Source organism: Gambusia affinis, linkage group LG10 (assembly GCF_019740435.1).
Source record: "Gambusia affinis linkage group LG10, SWU_Gaff_1.0, whole genome shotgun sequence".
Classification (NCBI taxonomy): domain Eukaryota; kingdom Metazoa; phylum Chordata; class Actinopteri; order Cyprinodontiformes; family Poeciliidae; genus Gambusia; species Gambusia affinis.
In genome coordinates, this window is record NC_057877.1 from 9,255,556 (window position 1) to 9,275,269 (window position 19,714).

The window sequence follows — 19,714 nt, forward strand, 5'->3', positions numbered from 1 at the left end:
TAAACACTAATAATTCTCTCCCATTTCCTTCCAGGATGAGCTCGATTTTGATACTCCTGTTTGGCTTTCCTGCAACAAATCTGACACATTTAAGAAGCTGAACTGGAACGCGCAGCAGTGAGGCACACCAGAGTATAACCAAGTATTTCACAATAATCATGTTGTGTTCACATCCATATATAAGAGACAGAACACGAGGCATTAAGACAGTCACTAAAAGTAAGTACTTCACAATTATATGTCCACCATTGTTCAGTTGTTCCACTCATCTCTACTAATTAAAAAACTGTACCTGATGAAGGTTAAATTCCTAGGAATCCGGGTCTAAATCAAAGATATTACTGAGGAACAATCCACTTCAGATTTTTCAGCCTCACTCTAATCAACTAACGGGCTATAAATAAGATTTATTACTGGCATCAGTTGAAGAGGGGAGAAGAAAAAAGAGCAAGCAGAGACATGGGGGGAAGGAGAATAGAGGCTTAGCCACAAACAGCAAAGGGCATGAACTGTTTGTTCACCAAATACATTAAACCCCCACAAAAAGAAAGGAAAAGTATTATTTTTTTGTGATAACTGTATTAGATTTGTCAAACAAATCTTGAGTATTGCTCCATCAACATCTAAACCAGTAAGAAGATGAATAAGCTCTCAAACTGACCGTTCCTGTTTTGCTAAATGCCTCCACATTCACTGTATATCATCGCTAAAGTTCCTGAAGGAAATAAACAGCACACAACACATATTGTGTTTCATGACCCTTAACATCCCTGCAGGCCAAACAGTCATAGACTGTTTCACTGGAAAATTAGCCATGCAGCAGAAAGCCTACATGTTAGCACGCAACACACAGAGGTTGGCCTTACTAATATTCCTCTGTTAAGAAGATCGGAAGATGAAAAATATTTTTTTGCTACCCATTTATCAGCCTGTCGCTAGGATTGCACAACACTAACCGAGCCAAATTTAATGAAACTTGGTGGAGAGGAGAAGCACAGGCAGGAAGGACCCATCACATTTTAGCGTGGCTCCAGATAACTTTCATTAAAGCTGCATAGCAGAACATTGGCCTGGAGGAGGAAAAGGATGCTATGAGTTCCTATCTGGTTGCTCATATGACTGCAGCAGTTGCACATATGAATGCAATAATTTAGGTGCTGCTTGTCAGTAAGCAACATGCAATTTTATGATATCCCGTTGCTGACTCTCTTGTTATAAAAACATATAATGAGCTAATAGTAGTACACTTGTAAAGAAAAACAAAACAAAAAAACCCCACAAAGAAATGGTTTCCCTGTCTGTCATATTAAAAGTCTGGGCTGGGGAGGAGAAGCCAGACCTGACTGCAAGACAGATTTCACAACAAATAAGAGAAACGCCACTGACTGTTGAAAGGGGGTTAAGAAACGTGTGTAAAACTGAGAGAGGAACCTTGCATGTTATTCATTTCACAGCAAGGGGGAATGACATAATTAGAAAAATAGCCAGCCACCATGGCAACCTGCTGTGTCAAGGCTTGCAAGAGGCTTGGCTAGCCTTTGCTGCAGGCAACAGACACAGTGGAAACCAAAGAGTGAAAATTGCAGGAAAGAAAAAAGTCCTAGAGGGGACAGCTTAAGGTGAGCCATTTCCATTTCATTCTACTCTCCAAACCTCTCCTGATGTCTTATTGTGTTCTTAACACATTAAGGCAATGTTTTGGGGCTCAGTACCTGACCTTTGCAGCAAAAATACATACCGATAAAATAAAATGTGTAAAAAAAAATACACGCTTAATTTATCAAGATTGATATGATACACAGACTATTAAGAAATTCTTACAGAATGACTATCTTGAATAAAAATACAGCAACCTAAGAAAACTACAGAAAATAAAAATGAAACATGAATAAAATTAGCTTTTTTAAAAGTCAAAAATGCAACAATAGCTTCTACAACAGAAATATATGGATTATTCCTTTTTTTTATTACTATAATTATTTTCCATTATTTCAAATTCAATAAAAATTCAAACTCAAACTGCAAAATACTTTATTGAAGCAGAAAGGGATTAAATTTAATAATTGATTTCATTAAATTCAAAATTTTAATAAGATCATCCTGCTTGTAGCTTACAGACTGTAGTTTTAACACAATGTTAGCTTAATGGCTCCACATTTGTCTGCCCTTTTTGAACCCTCTCCTAATCATTTTCACCCATCACACTTTTGTTTAATAGACTTTTACTACATTTTTAGCTTATTATCTCTAAGTAGTTGGGTTGCTTTGATTAATTATTGAAAAAAAAATCCCAAAATGCTCAAATCCAAATGTATATTATTTTTTAAGAGTTTCCATTATCCTCTTTGATTGCTTTCCCCATATAGCTTAGGTGGAATAAATAGCACTATGACTTTTAAAGAGTTTCCAAGTCCTGACTGTCAATGTTTTTCACAATTGTGAATCCCTGATATTCACAAGCCTTAAGGACCACGGCTGTACACAAATACCTAAAATCTGTGAATACTTGAGACCCTTCTGAAGACACGGCTATATCTTAGTATGCATTAATAAATAGTGGAAACCATCTTGACTCTACTGCATAACTTATTATCTACAGTTTTCATTATCTCTGCTCTTAGGGGTAAAGCCAATCAGTGCCAAAATTTGGCTGCTGCTCCTGCCTGGATTAGCTGCTTAAAACAAAAGCACTTTAATCGCTAAACTTAAGACATTAGTAGTTGTAATTATGTTTGTACTATTCTAGCACACCTTGTTGATTGTATTGGCCCAAGCCTGGTCGTTACAACTGATCAATGTAAATCCTTCTTTATTTCATATATATATAAAACACAACTGTTTTGTTTTGGTTTTTTTGACGGAAATCGATAGTGTAATTCTACATATTACGGGCATTGCAACTTAATTTATCAGGTTTCGAGAAAAGAATGACCTCAACTTTAAACCAGCAGCTACAAGAGAGGTTAGAACAACTCAGCATGGCTTTCTGTGAGCGAGAAGAGTTTTCACCTTAAGCTGTTCACTCTGTCTATTCTGGAAGGCTTTATTTAAATGCCACTAAAGTACGTTTTTTGCGCTTGAAGTCCAAATATACTACTGCAAACTTTTCGGGTTTTTTTCTTTCTTTTCTTAAAATACCAGGGGAAACCGAGATATACATCCCACCAAATACATTTTAAAGGTCCTCTGAAGAGTACAAAGCACAAAGGAGAGGAGCCAGAGCTTTACGTGGTGTTACATAGCTACTACTGTTAGCTTGCCGGACGGTTAACGATACATTAACAAGCTGTTCAAAAACAACCAAAGGGGTTTAAAAACAACCACAGGTTAAACAAATTGTTTTCTTGAACAACATTCGAAGAGGTCAAAGCGGGGCATTATTCTATATCAGTTTGCCGCAATAAGCAATACTTTTTAGATAAATAATAGAGATAGCTAGGTTAGCATCGCTCATAGCCTTTTTCAGACTTTGGGTATGTTTGTTTTGTAATATCATTGGAGCCGCGTTCAAATGTACAAGGCTTTTTAAAAACATTTCTAAATTACAAAACTGTGATAAAGACTTAACTTTCTTGTAGAATTGTAGTAAAATAGGTTAGGCGATTAAACGTAACTTTAGTTTGTGTTTTTGACAGTGCCCAAGGCCTGCTGATTTCTGTTGCTAAATCTTGATAATAACGTAGGGTAACAGTATTATTATTAGCATACTCTTGCATTACAAATGTATACGATACACAGCTTTGCTTATTTGATACAAAACTTTCATAAACTGAACCTCTGCCAAAGTCGACCAATACCATATACTGTAATAACGCTGAACTGAAACAAACTGTTTAAATCCCTGGGTAACCCGTTGTTAAAAACGTGCGCACCTAGGAGAGGCTGCCTAGAATGCGTCTCGTTATAAAGCCGATGTGTCGCTGGTCTGTGAAAAATATCCTCGACTGAGACTTACCGTTAGTGGGCTATTTGCAGTTAGTCTTATCCACGAAGACAATCGCCTGATTTTGAACGAGCACTCGGGTCGAAGTAGCTCAAACTGGGATATTTATCCAAGTTAGTCTTCCTAGTTGTTTTCCTTACTTCCTGATTGAGAGGGTGCCATTTTGAATAGCGAAAAAATATTTCCGCCGCTGTCGTCACGCGCAGAGCCGCTTGTTGATCAAGAGCAGCAAACAGCCAGGCCAGAAATAGTTCACAGGAGCAATTAATGGACTATACCTGCCTACAGTCTTTGCTTTACAACACGCCTAGCACTTCACAATGATCACATTACAGCACATTAAATTATAATACCATAGTCATGAATTTAGTTATAGTGATGTTCCTAATGAGTAAACAAATGTATACTAGCACACCCAGATACAGATTAATGATATTGAAATCTCTTTAAGTTGCACTGTAATAGTTATAATAAATCACATTAAGAAACTCTAAAAGAGGTAAGTTCATGTTTGCGTTCATTACTATGTTTCAGCTTCCTGTTGCTTATACCAACCTTTACTAAGACAGGTTTAACTTTGAGCTTATCTTTAAGGCTAGACCAAAGCTTTCCGAACATTTACTTTGTTCAAAGTAAATGCATAAATCTCCTTTGTGCTTTGTACTCTTCAGAGGGCTATTAAATAGATATAAAATAACAAGATGTCTAAACTAATATTTATTTACTGTATAAATGGTGTCGAAGTTTATGACTTCAGTAAAATGTAATAAATAACTAATTAAAGTAAAAGTGCAACAAAAATACAGACACAATAAACTAAAAATAAAGTTTAGGAATAAAAAAAATCTTAATTCCAAAATTAATCTAAAGATTAGTTGAAAATTTGGTTAGCCTCAGTACAATAGTTACAATGTTTCAATGCATCTGTCTGGTAAGATAGACTGCTGCATCACTGTTTTATACAAGTTTATCATCAATTGAAGCCCCTCAGCACACAGACATGACTCGTCAGCTATAGCTCAAATATTAAAACTAAAATTTAAAGTGCTCATTTAATATCCAGATGATAGTTGAGTTTTCTTTTTAAGAAAAAAGAGAAATCATCCAATCCAAGGCAATGGGTTACAATATTATTGGGGTTTAGCATATAAAGAAGTGACCAATCCATCTATTGTTGAATAGAGCTATGTCTATGTCAGCTATGTCTTTGTTTTATTGCTTCCCATTTATTTTTGCCAATCTAAATAATCAAGTTCCTCGCAGAAGTAATTATATTTAAAAGCACATGTTATCTCTGATATTAAATGCAGCAAAATTCTCTTATCTTAAGCTCATTGTCTGATTTTGGCATTCATCAGTCCATTTTGTGATATTGAACAACAGAGCTGGAAGAGCTCCAAAGGCTTCCCGCAAACATACGCTGCCACCTCTTTCCTGGTATCTCAGTCTCCCCTTTTCCCAACAAAGGAATGTGATTGTGAAAGTGGAGAGTGGTGTTTCCACGGTGAAAGACCCTCACAAGGTTGTTCTTATACTCTGATACTTCATCATTTTTCAAGTGCCAGCTGTCAACAAGCTCTGCGTAATGAAACAGAAAGTAAAAGCAGAATAAATCAATTTTCGCAGTGGTTTGGTAACTTGTCTATGCATGTTATACATGTCAGACTTAAACAAAAGAGAGTATCAAACATACATCTGTCTACAAATAGCATATATATTTTTTCGTCAAAAATATGCTAACCGGTGTATTTGTTTGCATAAGTGTAGATGAAACAATGTGTTTTTTAAGCATTTGGCACCCCCTGCTGGAGAATTTCTGTAAATGCACTGCATTCACACAAAGTTACTATTGCTTTTTTTTATGGTATTCAACTTTTAGTGATTATAAGTCACTGTGAGCGAGTTTGTTGCTTTAAATATTCTGAGCAGAAAGGGCATAATTACCCCAAAAACTGTTCCGTTTCAATGGGTCGGATAGTATGATTGGGCAGATTTTAGTAAGGGCATAATTTTGTATTTCCCTTCAGAACATCTCCAAAGCTAAATCTCTTGTTTGGTATCCATGGTCTGCAGTAGTCAGTGTCTATCAAAAGTGATTCTATGAAAGAAGAATGGTAATCAAGGAAAGCAATCAAAATGTCTATGAGAGCAACAGGACAACTGAGCAGTAGATTGAGGAGAGTTGATCTGCTGTTTAACTCATGTCGGTGCCTTTTTTGTGAGTTTTTTGTCTGCACAACACTTGACACAAATATGTATTTTGGGAAGAAGGAAAGATGGCAGAATCAGAATGATGCTTTGGGAAATTTGATGCTGGGAAAAACAAGGACATGCCATTTATGTCTCTAGCCTAAGGATTGCTGCAGACCTTGTACACCTTTACATGTAAATGGTATTCTCTAATGTCTGTGGCCTCTTTCAGCAGGATACTGCACCCCGCCTCAAAGCAAAAACACTGTCCAAGATTGGTTGGAAGATCACAACAAAATGCTGACATGGTCAACAGATAACCCACATCTGAATCCAATAAATCACCTGCGCTGGATAAACAAGCCAGGCTCATTGCCTTATTCCTTATTTTGCAGAACTTAAAAGATTCTGTTCTGGTTTGACCATTTACTGGCCAGTCTTGGACCCTTAATGGTCAAAGAATACTTTCTCATTTCTCTCACATCTTAGCTTAATACTTGATTAAATTCTGGTATTTTAAAAATGCTGTCGTTTTTGTGTGGTTATGTTGTTAGTGTTTGATGCATTCTGTGTTTTTATCTCTGTTTGCGGTTCTTCTGGGGAAACAGAGATATAAAACAGATGGTCCAAGATAGAGCAGCACACATTCAGAGGGTTTCTCAGGTAAAGAGGAAACCCAATAAACTCATGTCACACGAAAACACATAACGCATTCCAGCAGGTATTTGAACGCAATAAATAGCTCACTTATGGAACAACAAGAGCAAAGCTCCTTAGGAGGAAGCACTATGTTTACTATATAAGGTAGAACTGTAGAAGGACCGTAAATTCCTTTGGGAGCATTAACTCAAAGCACCATTTTTTCTATATCAAACGCAGCATTAATTGCAGCACAACACAGGAATGAGTGTAGCTTAAAATCCTCTAATACGACTTAGGTAAATCTGCTAACACTCAGATTGCATAAGTTTGACTCAAGGGTCTCTTTGTTGCCCACTTCATTCTTTTCCAAGCAAAATCCTTGTGTGCCTCCGGCCAGCTGTAGTTCGATTAATCCACCAAAAGGGTAGCCAGAAGGTAAGCGTCTGCTCTGTTTCTATAGTAAATCTTATTTTTTACCTTAATACGTAATAAATTATTTAGATATCTTATTTTTTCCAAATATAGCACAGTTAATGAATATTAGTTTATAGAAACAGATCAATGATTCAATATTGGCTCAACAGACATAATGTAATCAGCTTTTATGTTCAACTTTTCTCTGTATTCTCCAGGGAGGGGGCCCGATAACCACTTGAAGAAATGGAGACTTTAGTGTTTTTATTTTCCTTTTCTGCCCTTGGTGTTCTTTATGCAATGAACATCACCCCTGAGTTTCAAGAGTAAGTAATAATATGTTCAGTATTTATTTATATTTTCTGCTTCAATACACAGTTAGTCAAAGAGTTTTGCATATCCAATAATTTATTGAATCACAAAGTGGGAAATTTATATGATTTTTTTTTTTAAAGTGCTCGCAATACTTGTATTCATTAATGATTTAAACAGTTGATAATATACAGTAAATTAAAATAGATTTTTTTTTGAGAACAGCATAAAATATTGTAATCCTTCCTTTGTCGTGTAATAATATGAACTTTACCGCCAGTAGAGGACTCTGCAAGCTTACAATTGCCTTTATCAGCTGCAACTAAGCAATGCATCATATAATTACTACTTTCATGAGACTATTTTAATTGCCCTTCCAAAATAAAAAGAAATCTGACTTTCTGGGGGGCAGGAAAGCAAAAATGTCACAATAGAAAACAGCAAGCTGAACCTGTGGAGACATTCTGATATCATCTTGAACATAATTACTTCTTTCAGCTGCAAGGAATAATTTCCCCATTTACTGGTCACATGTTCCAGCCAATTCATTGGATAAAAGCTGCATAGCATTTGCAGCTTTTCACGGTTGCTCATGGCAACCCTTGACTCTATATATATATCTATATATAGTTGGTGTCCACACAATCCTTCTCTGCGCTTTTACAATGCATTTCTTATCTCCAAGGACTCTTATGTACCTCTTAGGTGCATATTTCAGCTGGTTCTGTTTTTTATTATTATCATCATTTTTTATTTTTTTTTTTCAAGTGTGTGTGTGTGATGACAGTCAATCCAGACTGCACAGAAGAGTTTGATGAATTGCTCTTGACAGGTCATATGCCTTGTGCTCTTACACTCTGCAAACAAACAGTATAGTGTGCATAAATCTTCCCGTACAGTCGAGTTGGGGAGGCCTGCCTTCCACGCTGGTGCCATTTGTTTTCCTTCTGCGAGCAGACGTGGAGAGTTTCTCTGCGGTTGTTGTTCTGCTTGCCTGGAGATATCTCGGCCACATTAATCTTTTCCAGTGGCACGTTTGACCAGTAAACACTGAGAGCTGTGCTGAACTTACATAGCCGTACCTCAGTGTTTCCTCTCTTTGATGTTTATGATTGATTGAAGCTTTTTAAAACGGCGCGTCGTGAGTTTGATTACAGTCAAACTTGTAATTCTGGTTTAGCACAACCTTCGGTAACCGTGTAACAGAGCTGATGCGTTTTCAGATCGGTGTGACTAATTAACATGATGCAGTTTTAAAACAATAGATAGGGAATATTTCGCCTGAGCATAAATATTTATAAGAAACACGGTACACGGATTTTAAAGTTGCTGGATGTGCAAAAAATGCTTTTTATTAGCATTATGAATCTTTTCCCCCTCTCTCTTCTTTTAAAATGTTATAAAGTTAAAAAAAATATTTGGGTGTAAAGCTATAACAATTACCTAAGTTGAAATGTAAACGTGCTTGATGTTTTATTACTATTCTACTTCATAGCAAAGCAAAAATAAGATAATTGTGAAAAGAAGGGGGAACAAAACCAAACAACCAGTTATTTCTTTCAAATCTCAGCATGTATGTTGTGCAGTCTGGCTTCCTGTGAGTTTGTAATTTAGCTTCGCGGAGTAGATTAGCACAATTCCCCCGGAAGAAACTGTTCAGTCAAAGAAAATGAGGCAGAGAAAGAATTGTGTTGAGAAACTAAAGGTGTACTGTAATGCCAGAATCGCTGTATTTCCAGTCACATGTTTGTTTCCACAGGCCTTATGTGATCCTGGAGATCGGCGTCGCTGTGCTGGTAATTGTGTTTCTCTTCTACTACCTCATCACTCGTGGCAACCCACCTAAAGACTTCTTATTCTTTGGTAATCAACGCAACTATGTGCATTTCTCAATCCATTTGCGTGCATACAGGGTTTCGACATTTTCCGGATTTGAAAACCTTAAATACCTTCTATGCTTCGGTACCGAACTGAACTCAAGGATTTCCAGAACCTTCACCCACTGCTCACTATATCAGAGTGAAAAAACAAGAATTTTACCTAACATGACCTTGCTTGATATGTTCAAAGCTGCTTATGCTGATCAGGATCAGAGCAAAGCCTAATCAGACTTTTCTATGGCATGACTGGTTCAACCCCCTCACACTCCTCCACAGACTGGAAGTCTTTAGCCATTGTCTTAAGGATTTTGTCCTCACATGACCGTGCATGTGGAAAGTGTGAAGCTGTTTCTAAACACATATATAACACAAACTGATTCCACATTCAGAAAAAGGGTTTAAAGATGTTGGCGGTACAGCTACAAACGTCAATGAATTTGATTGAAATTTAAAGTGATAAAGCGAAAATGCTGATAAAAGAGCTACACATAGGTATGTGATGTTTTTCGTTGCATGCTTTTCTTACTTTATGTCCCTGCAGGGACGCAGAAGAGAGTGGCTGCAGTAGCCATTTAAAATTAAAACCAAGGGGACTGAGGGGACATCATGCTGTTTAGTTCTGATACTTAAAACAGTCAGTCCAGCCCACATTATTATGGCTGTCAACATCTCAGTCGGCATGCGTCTTTAATGTGTCATAATAGCCCAACATGGCACCCCAGAGCCGCTTCGTACATGCAGTGTTCACAGAATATGAACTATTTTTTTATTTTTATTTTTGAGGCACCTAATACTGCGGAAGAAAGCAAGGTGATACAAAAAAGCAATTGAAATTATTACCTTTTCATAGATTATGGTGTGAGGGCTTTAGCTGAATTTTAACAGTTTTATGTTGCCTCCTCTATTAAATTCTGCCTGCAGGACAAGGCCTTTCAGCTCTGCTTGGTGTTAAACCTGAGGATAGGCTCCTCACTGTGATTAAAACATGCCCCCTGCCTACCATTCTACTCAAGACTTAATTTACCTCCCCACACTGTCCAATAAATCAATGGCTTGCTAGTTGAAGGCAAACATTTCAGAGCTCAAAAACAGCTCACAGAAAAGCTGGATAAAGTCTGAATAGTTTTTCTGATTCCCAGTGGTATACAAGAATAACATTTGAAAAAAAAAAATATATATATGTTTTTCTTTTCCCCAACAGAATTGAATAACAGAAGATATATATCAATAACAGACCTTTGACTAATATTCTTTTTCCATTGCAGTTTTTGCAGAGTTTTGTTTTACATGTGTCATTGACCTGACAAGTGCCTTGGAATATGATGGCATAATTTCTGGCTTTATGGATTTCTACCAGAAGACAGTAAGTTATATTTTGTTACTGTTTATAATTGTGCAAAACAGCACCAATCCAGAAATATTTTCATTAAAAAAAAGAGCAGAAATCCATGTTAGGTATTTTTTACAAGGATTTTTAAGGCATAATATTCATTAATGTTTTAGGGTGAGCCGTACCTGGGGACTTCATATGCCATCATGATGTGTTACTGGGATGGAATAGCACACTTTATCCTCTACCTGATGATGATCAGCAGGATAACAGACAGGTGGGCGGTCGTGAATTCAGCTCTAGTCAAGTTATGTTCACTTTTCTTTGCCTGTCCTCACAAAAAGCACTGCCTTGCTAAAGTAGTCACACACTTTTTGATGTTTTACCAGGTCACAATCACAAACTTCTATTTTTTCTGTCGGAATTTTATGTGACGGGCCAACACAGAGTGGTGCACATTTGTAACGTCAGAGGGAAATGATGCAAGGTTTTTGACATATTTGTTGAAGTAAAAATCGAACAAGTGTAGCATACATTATATTCAGACCCTCTGTGTGAATTATTTGTATACCCTTTAAAGTTGTAGAGTGTTTCTATCAGCCTTGCACATCTAGAAGTGGAAATATTTACCGTACCCATTCTTTTTTCCAAAATACCTAAAGCCCAGTTGGATATGGTGGAAATCATCTGTTAACATTGATTTTTAAATATATCCACGGCTCTGTCTGTATGTATATATATGGGGTTGTTGTTCTACAGGAATGGCAACATTCACTCGAGTCCTAAGTATTTTGGAGCCTCTAATAAGTTTTCTTTCAGAATCAAATTTATTTTTCTATAAACTCTGAGCATCTTTCCCATCCATGCTAAAGAAAAGTATCCTCAAGTCATAATGCTGCCATCCCCATGTTTCACTATGTGCTCTTGGGGTTGTACAGTGATAGTTTTCTGCCAAACACAGTTTTGGCTGTCGACCAGAGAGTTCAGTTTTGTTCTTCTGGTTTTGGTTCATTATGGTCTCCTGAAACTAATTTGTTGTGCAGGATTTTGTGTAAGGATATCAGATTAAAGAAAAAAGTTAAAAATAATACCTTCTACTCCTTCCACTTCAGAATAACGCTCTCCTTATGGGTGGTCTACCCTATAAAATCGTAATAAAATTAGCTGAAGTTTGACAGTGTGACGTGACAAAAAAATTGAAAAAGAGGTTGCAATGATTTTCTAGACCAGTGTATACATGATTGGCTGCTTGTTGCCAAAAGAGACAACAAATGGTGAGCTAGCTTTATTGAGCTTGTCTGAACGTTTTGTAGAAAATCTTTGTTATTATGTGCGAGTTCTACACAGTGGCCTGTTTGATTTACTGTAGATGATTAACTGGATCTGGAAACTGATTATAGCCTTAAATTGTAAAATGAGGCCTTTTAATACATTCAAGCCACATGTAGAACATTGTTGAATTCAGTTTAGCAAAGCAGCGCCTTCAGTCCTTTAAAATGTTTCTGTAAATATAATTGAATATCATTAAAAAGCATATATCTTTTTGTTTCTTCCACAGGAGAGCCTATCGTACCCTGGGCCTGTTCTGGGCTGGCTCCTTGTGCGCTAACATGAGTGTGTTTATTACTGGGATAGTGGCAGGTGAGCCTAATATTCTATCCTGTCTCCCACCAGTCCCAGCTTTAATCAAGCAAACATCTGCCCCGCCATGTACCATCAGCATCACAGTTCGGGCGGCAAACAAAGCATGTGCACGCCTGCCTACACATCCCACAGAACAAAGCCCAGAACCAACTTGAAGCATCTGTTCTTGGCATTTCTAACTGCATGCACAAGTGTCACAAGATCAAACTCCTCTGCTGGCAACGTGCTCTTCGCTCTGCTGTGCAATCCAAGGCAGACTGTGCAGCATGTTTGAGAGATTTTATCAGGAAGTTCAATAATTGGGCTACGTAGATATGTTTGCAGCCTTTGTTTGAAATGTTAAGTACAAGCTGATAGATGTGTGCTTCTGGCAGGTAAATACGGGTCAGAGATTCGTCCAGCCTTCTGGCTCAATTTTCTCTTTCTTTTGATGCCCGTGCTGGGAGCCATCGCCCTGTTCACTCGGCCCAAGGACAGACCTCTTATCGGTGGATACAATGTGAGTTTGATGCATCAGTGGTTTGACCTTCGATGTGACTCTGAAGAGCTTTATAGATACAGTGTTTATGCTTTTTGATCAGCCTGATAAACTTTGCCATCGTTTCTCTGTGATGGGGACTCATGACCGCACTATGATAAGTCAGTTGCTGTATTTTATATACACAGTGGCAATGTGATAGTGTGAATTCACATTGCATTGACCTGAATCTGAAAACTGAGAGTTGAGTTGGTGAGCGTGCGCTGCAAAATGTTAGCATTGCAGTCTCGTTCATAAATGAAGACGCCCTATTAAATATTCACTTTTTTCCAAAACAAGTGTTCAATATTAATGTCTAATCTTATTTTTTATTTATCTTCGGAAGTAGAAGTCTAATAGTTTTAATTGCTTGTTAATGCCAATGATCCACCAGCTTTGTACTCTATTAAACAAAGGCTATCAACAAAACTATGCATTCCGACTGTAAAAAATAACTCGGAACACATTACTCTGTAAAAGCTTGTGCAGCAACAGCTGCAATAGCAGTGAGATGCTTTGTGTAGCAACCTCACTTTCAGCTATGAAACATTTGATGAACTTCTTGCGTGTACAGCCTGTCTGAAATAAATCCAAAGCACAGGCGTGCATTTACTGGAATGTTTTGGTCCATTGGCATGTTACTGGATCCAATTCTGCTTCAGATTTACAGAGCTACCTTTTACATTTGAGTGATAAAATGTTGCATGTAAACTTGAATATATGATCGAACATCGACTTGGGCTAAGCCCTCTGTGCTCTGCCCTTGTTTCACGCCTGCTCATAGGCCCAACACGCTCAGACCATGAAGCTAATCTGGCGTCCCTTGGATCTCATCCTGGTGGTGCTCCTGTTGGCTGCCATGGCTTTCACCGTCCTCAGAGGCTTGGTGAGTACGTCACACTTACTTACCGCTATTACCAGAGTTCAAGAAAGAGTTTTGGAAGTCAGACAGTTTTCAAACTGGGTCAGGATTTACAGAGAGACAATGTACGAAACTACTTACGCAAACAAACAACAGTTCTGTAGTTAGTACTGGGAGCACTGGGAGATGGCAGAGGAGCTCAATTTTTTTCACAGATGAACTGTCTCATACTATAGTACCACAACATAGTGACAGTTTTAACAAATGTGTTAAAAACATGTTTTATTTTATAAAAGTTACATCCCCTAGCTTTAAAGGGAAAAAACATCAACATGTGAAATTATATTTTTATCACTATATTTTGGGCTTTGTAAAAGAATAGAAGAGACATTGTATGTGTTTTATAAAATATTTGTACTGTAAAATTTAACGTAATCCATCTTATTCGCAAAAGATACTTATTGTAAATAAATCTGTGTTTAAATGCATAAAAACTTACTTTTTTAAAAAAATCTCAGACAAAAACTGCCTGATTTACCTAAATGGAAGTTTCATTACTTATACAGTGTGTTAATCTAAAATCCAGTTTACATCATTGATAATTACATATATCAAGACATCTGTTGTGACAAGATAAAGAATCCATTCAAAGTTATGGTCCAGAAGATGCAGATTTTTGGTGTTTTTTTAATTCTTGTTGACGCTGTAATTACATTGTCTATCTGCAGGTGGCTCTGGACTCCCCACTTGAAGCCTGCTCTGTATACCTGAGTCAGTACGAACCCTACCTGAAGGATCCTGTGGGCTATCCCAAGGTGATGGTGGGTATTTTTCTCTCAGCCTCCCTATGCTGCTGCTGTAGTGCCTGAAATCTCTTCTCCGTCCTGTTTTGAAATCTCTTCTCCGTCCTGTTTTGAATAACAAGCCACATGAAAGGCCTTTTTCATAGGTATCACTCTGAGCATGCTGGAAACTCGCCCCAATCCCATCTGCTGGCTGAGCTGGCACCTGAACACGAGGCCATTTTTCATCATTAAAGCCCAGATGAAGAAGGGGCCAAAGGCCAACGCATCATTGTCGCTCTTTCATTTACTTAAGATGGATAACAGATTATACTCTGACTGGCAGTCGGTCCCCTTTCGGGCTTGCTTTTCTTCCTCTGACCCCTCACTCATTTGGGTTCTGTTTGTTTTGTTTAGCGAGCGCTGTTTTGTCAATAGGTTATCCAAAGACATTGCTGCAGCTGCAGTTCGGGCACAATTGCAATCATTGATCAGACAGACAAACCGCACGGCGGGGACTTGATAAGCTAATCCCCCCCATCCAAAGCCTCCCTTCAACATCTCCCTGGGTGGGAGAATGGTGTGTGTGCGTGTGTGTTTGCGTGTGTGGGTGAGTGTATGTGTTCAGCAAGTGAAATTATGTCTTGGTTATCTGTGTTTGCAGATCTGCGTGCCTAAATCATCAGCGCCTGACTTATGATTGTATTTAAAGGATGAAAGAAACAAAATGAAGTTAGGCTTGTTGCACATTGTTAAACTTCTTCAAAACTCACTAGCCGCTGCATTCACTGATGATGAAGGATATTTAATAGATTAACGTGGCTGCAATAACAAAGACATTTCAACAAAAGACTGAAGGGCATACATGATTGGCTTTTAGGCTTTGAGCTGAACTCATTAGAATTCATCTGGACCTCAGGCCGGCAATGAAAAGAAACCATTTACTGCTGTACTTTGGGGGTTTTATAAAGTGGCAAAGTGGCTTTCATGCGCCAGACGTTTTTGACTGAAGGTTAAGAAAGTTTCTGCAGTGACTCTTGTGTGGAAGGAATCATTTCTGCTGAGTTTGCAGACTGAGGGTTTTGGAGAGTGGAGAGCTGGAAAGGAACAAAAGATACCGCTGCACTGACTTTATGATCGCTTCCAAGATACCAAGCTGATCAGTGTTCCCATTTGGTCATTTTATCTCACTTTTGATTGTTCTTTTTGTTCTTGGTCATTTATTGAACTCTGTACTTGATAAATTGAATTTGAGAACACAATGTTACATCCTGAACAGGACTGAAGTGATGTGAAAGATCTCAATCTGCCAATATCCTGCATCTTATTGGTGATACCATGAAAGTTATTTACTTAATACTACAAGGATAGTTCAGAAATTTTAAAGTGAGGTTCTCTTTAAAGACTCTTAGCAGTTAATATCTTCCCTGTACCTAAATTTTGAGTAAATCCAGATTAGTTGGTTCCTGAAGATGAAGATAATGATTATTCTGAGAGAGACCAAGAGAATGGAACATACTCATATTCCATTGCTAAAGATGTATGTGAAAGTTACTTTATGGCACTGAATATTGTTGTTCTGTTTTTGTTTTTGGCTTGCTATTTACACATAAGCCAATGATTATCTATAAAAGAGATAGAGGTTGAAACATGTGTTGAGAACATCATATGTAATGTGTTTCCAGTTAGAGTGAAGCGGTTTAAGACCCAGAAAATATGATGGTGGTGTAAGTGCTACTTTACTACATTTTACACTGATATACAGACAATTGGACAATTTTCTTGTCCTACTATCAGAAGCTGATTGACATAGAAAGATTTGTAGTGAACACCTTCCTACTTCCATTTCCTGTCTTCTGTGGGAAACCCATGCAGAGGAAATAAGATAAATATGTAAAGGTCCGTAAATAATAATATACACACAACCATCACTTTAATAGCATCTGATATATATTCCTATCAAATGACATGAAATCAAATAAATGATCAGAGGGTATCAGGATTTCGAGCTTAAGCCTGCTATGCTCTGTATTCAGTGAGTGTAGGTAGAGTGTTGCCAGGAGAGAAAAGGGATTCACTGTGTTAATACTCTGCTGAAGTGTTGGCTGGCACGAAACAACAACACAGAACGACATTGACGGAGTCTGTTTTCTTTGGCTCGGCACCTTCCTCTTTATCCAGAGGTGAAATCTCTGGCAACGGCCCGGAACAACGGTGATGAGTTGCAAAGTTTAGTACACAGTGAAATCAACGTTTTAGTGTTAGCTATAGATCAGAGCAAAAATGTAGAACCATTAGAGAGGGATAACAGAAAGGGCATAACTATAACAAACTTCAAATTATATGAAAAAAAAATAAGAGTTTGTATTTGTTTTCCTAGATGCTGCATTTGTTCTTCTATGGGTTGCCACTGCTGGGTGCGTTTGTCTATGGCCTCCTCAAACCTGGGTGTACGTGGATGTCAGACTGGACAATGTTCTTTGCTGGTGCCATGATCCAGGTAAAACCATAATGGCGGACGTTCAACAAGCATGGATGGCTATGAATGCATGATTAATGATGAAATTGTCGCACGCTCAATTGGGTTGCACTGACAATTTGTTTTGCTGCATCAAATACCCATAGGACTTGCTGGTGTGCCAGTGAAACAATGTCATCCAAAACATTCTCCTTCTATAAATAGAACATGAACCATATTTATCATTTCAAGCATGTTCTTCATAATGAAGTCCCAGTATTGATCTGAATTAAGAGGATGTCCTTGATTAAAGCTTGTTTTACTTGCAGATGCTGGTTGCAAATTGCATCCTCCCTGTCTTCCAAACAGTCAGCTTGTTTAGTCCGAACACCTCCCCTGCAGCGGTTAATCTTCCTGGTTAGGGAAAAACATTCAAGACATTCTGCTGGGAATGTATGACAAAAAGGAAGTCATGCATTCACCTACCATCAATACCTACCATGCATTCACCTACCATCTGTCTTGCTCTCTGTTCTCTGAAAAGAGAACAAGACAGATCCGAATGGAATCAAATTTGCTTGTTTTATTTCCCTACGGCACAACTCTTTATCTTATTGTGTCTTCTTTCAGTGCCAGTGGTCCCACATCGGGGGGTCTCTCCATTCTCGCACCACAACTCCATTTCGCATCCCGAATGATGCTTTCTGGACAGTTCTGGGAGCTAATCTGCTCTACGCAGCCGTCCCCATCCTGGTTGCCATGCGGGTTCAGAGTAACCCCTACTTCTTTCTAAAAATTGCCCCCTTTCCTGGGCAGACTGGCTTGCCAAACAGCGAGGAGAAAGATACCAAGTACAAAGAAAAATAAATCTGAATTCTCACTGACCTTTGGAGATAATCACTTATGTCAAGGTTCATAAAGAGGTTTTTATCACAAATGTCATACTTGAAAATTCCAAAATAAAAGATTATTTTGCTCAAAATCTTTGATGTTTGTGTGCCTCAAACCGATTCACAAAATGATGCATAAGTTTAGAGATCAGGAAAAATGCGTTGCAATGACCAAAACCGACTGAAATTTCAGAAAACCGCTCATGCTCCAAGAGCATAGTGTTTATTTTAAATGTTTTTTTTTGTTTTTTTTTTATCTCTGCATGCTATAGTGAAGGTTTCTTTCAGTGATTAATGGTGATACAAGTTTGATGATGGACAAGTAGGAGAAATAAGATGGCAAACTGCTGGGGAGAATGGCTGTCAGCTGCTTGCTGAGTGGTGATGCATGGAATGCTCTGTGTTTGGATACGGGAGCTTGGCACCAGAGTCATTACAGGCTACGGCTTAGAGCCGACCTGGTCGAAACAGCTGCATGACAGCTTTCTCCATGGCAACGCATGTGAATCCAACAGTACACATGTGCGTCTTGGTGTCGCACAATAAAAGCTCACTATTTCTTCTTGAAATAGTGAGCTTCAGGAGTCTTCTGTCTCCTGCAGACTTCATCTGGAAAATCTTTTTCATAACCACTGAAGGAACCTGATGACTTGATTGTGGGATGAAATAACAGTATGTGCCTGGAATATGCATAATACTTCCCTCTTTTACTATAGGCCTATTGTGTCTTTTTGTTTCATGTCATTTTAATATTCAAATGACCATTAAACTGAGTTGTGGGGAAGTGAAAGGCACACATGTGCTGCATAGAGGCTACCTGTTAAGTTATTGTTTTTAGCTCACTGAACTATCATAGCCCCAGCAGCTTTCCTTGGTGCCAACATTTGTCATTGTTATTATGTCAACACGAGTCACCTTTGGGTGAATTATGAAGTGCTTTGTTGACTGCAGCGCATTTTGCTGCAAAGGTTAACTGATTTGCTCAGCTCTGTGTTTGAAGGCTCACTGTGTTAAATGTTTATCACCAGTGTGTGAACCTGGAGATGTAAGCAGGTGTATGATGGCTGAGTTGTCTCGCTTCCTGTGCTTCTCAGCACTATCGCCACCTTGTGCATAAATCCAAGTGCTCACAGGCGATATCATGTGCTTTTGTGATATCTTTCAGGGCCGAGGAAACACAATAGGTTTCCAGCTATTGCTGTTGAATGGAAAAGAGATCAATATTTCACCTAATGAAAAAACAGATAGGGGAGACCATGGAAGAGCTTAAAGTGAAGAATGGCATCATCCTTACCTTTCAAGGACTTTCAGTTGTTTAAAAAAGGCTTATGAAAAGTGTTTTCAATTATATTCAGTCTCTTCCAAAAGTTTCCAGCGTTATACTGTTGGGGGCACAATGGTTAACTCAATTTAACTTCAGTCACATCTCTTCTGCTCTGCACATACACAGATGTTAACTCTGCAAGGACTGACTGTGGAGTCAGCAGAGATTCCTAGACCAGAGTTTCCCTCAGTGTATTGTAACCCTGGCGGGCCACCAGGCTTTACTTGCGTCCCCACCAGGCTCAGCATTGTTAATTTATTAGTTTCTTTTTAATGACTGGCTTTAAAAAAAAACTTTATAGTTGGCGTTAAGGTGTTAATCTTCAAGTCTTCCAAAAATGCATAACTATCAAATGATATTTTTAGATTTCCTGTCAACTTTAAACATCTTTTAACTCAAAAACACGGATGACTGCCCTTGCACCCTGATTACCGGGCTTAGAAGTTTCCTGGGGGAAACCCTGCCAAACTCATTTAAAAATGAATAAATTTACACATAATTTACAGAAAATATATTTTTTCCTTCA

At 38.1% G+C, this 19,714-nt stretch overlaps 2 protein-coding genes across 3 annotated transcripts in view; one reads left to right on the forward strand and one right to left on the reverse strand.

Annotated features, from left to right (window-relative positions):
• The window catches only part of si:ch73-63e15.2 (protein strawberry notch homolog 2), a 69,763-nt gene extending 65,648 nt beyond the window's left edge, over nucleotides 1-4,115 (reverse strand). Inside the window, exon 1 of the mRNA XM_044129771.1 lies at nucleotides 3,956-4,115. The gene's annotated coding sequence lies outside the window, so the exon portion shown is untranslated. The remainder of the gene's footprint in view (nucleotides 1-3,955) is intronic.
• Nucleotides 35-17,956, forward strand: tm6sf2b (transmembrane 6 superfamily member 2b). Of its 2 annotated transcripts, none has more exons than XM_044129775.1 (12): nucleotides 35-219; nucleotides 7,147-7,210; nucleotides 7,408-7,515; nucleotides 9,261-9,364; nucleotides 10,647-10,744; nucleotides 10,885-10,988; nucleotides 12,270-12,352; nucleotides 12,730-12,854; nucleotides 13,657-13,758; nucleotides 14,463-14,555; nucleotides 16,897-17,016; nucleotides 17,605-17,956. In XM_044129775.1, the coding sequence occupies exons 3-12, from the start codon at nucleotides 7,436-7,438 to the stop codon at nucleotides 17,839-17,841; spliced, it is 1,146 nt and encodes a 381-aa protein (XP_043985710.1). In that variant the 5' UTR covers nucleotides 35-219; nucleotides 7,147-7,210; nucleotides 7,408-7,435; the 3' UTR covers nucleotides 17,842-17,956. The 2 variants fall into 2 exon arrangements, with proteins under 2 accessions (XP_043985710.1, XP_043985709.1); XM_044129774.1 differs by lacking the exon at nucleotides 35-219 and adding an exon at nucleotides 2,922-2,962 and having other exon boundaries at nucleotides 6,369-7,210.
• Nucleotides 17,957-19,714: the final 1,758 nt, after the last annotated feature.

Coding starts and splice junctions, on each gene's coding strand:
- tm6sf2b (XM_044129775.1), top strand. CDS start 7,436: ATGGAGACTTTAGTGTTTTTATTTTCCTTTTCTGCCCTTGGTGTTCTT. Junction 10,989..12,269: donor ATCAGCAGGATAACAGACAG/GTGGGCGGTCGT, acceptor TTTCTTCCACAG/GAGAGCCTATCGTACCCTGG. Junction 17,017..17,604: donor TTGCTGGTGCCATGATCCAG/GTAAAACCATAA, acceptor GTCTTCTTTCAG/TGCCAGTGGTCCCACATCGG.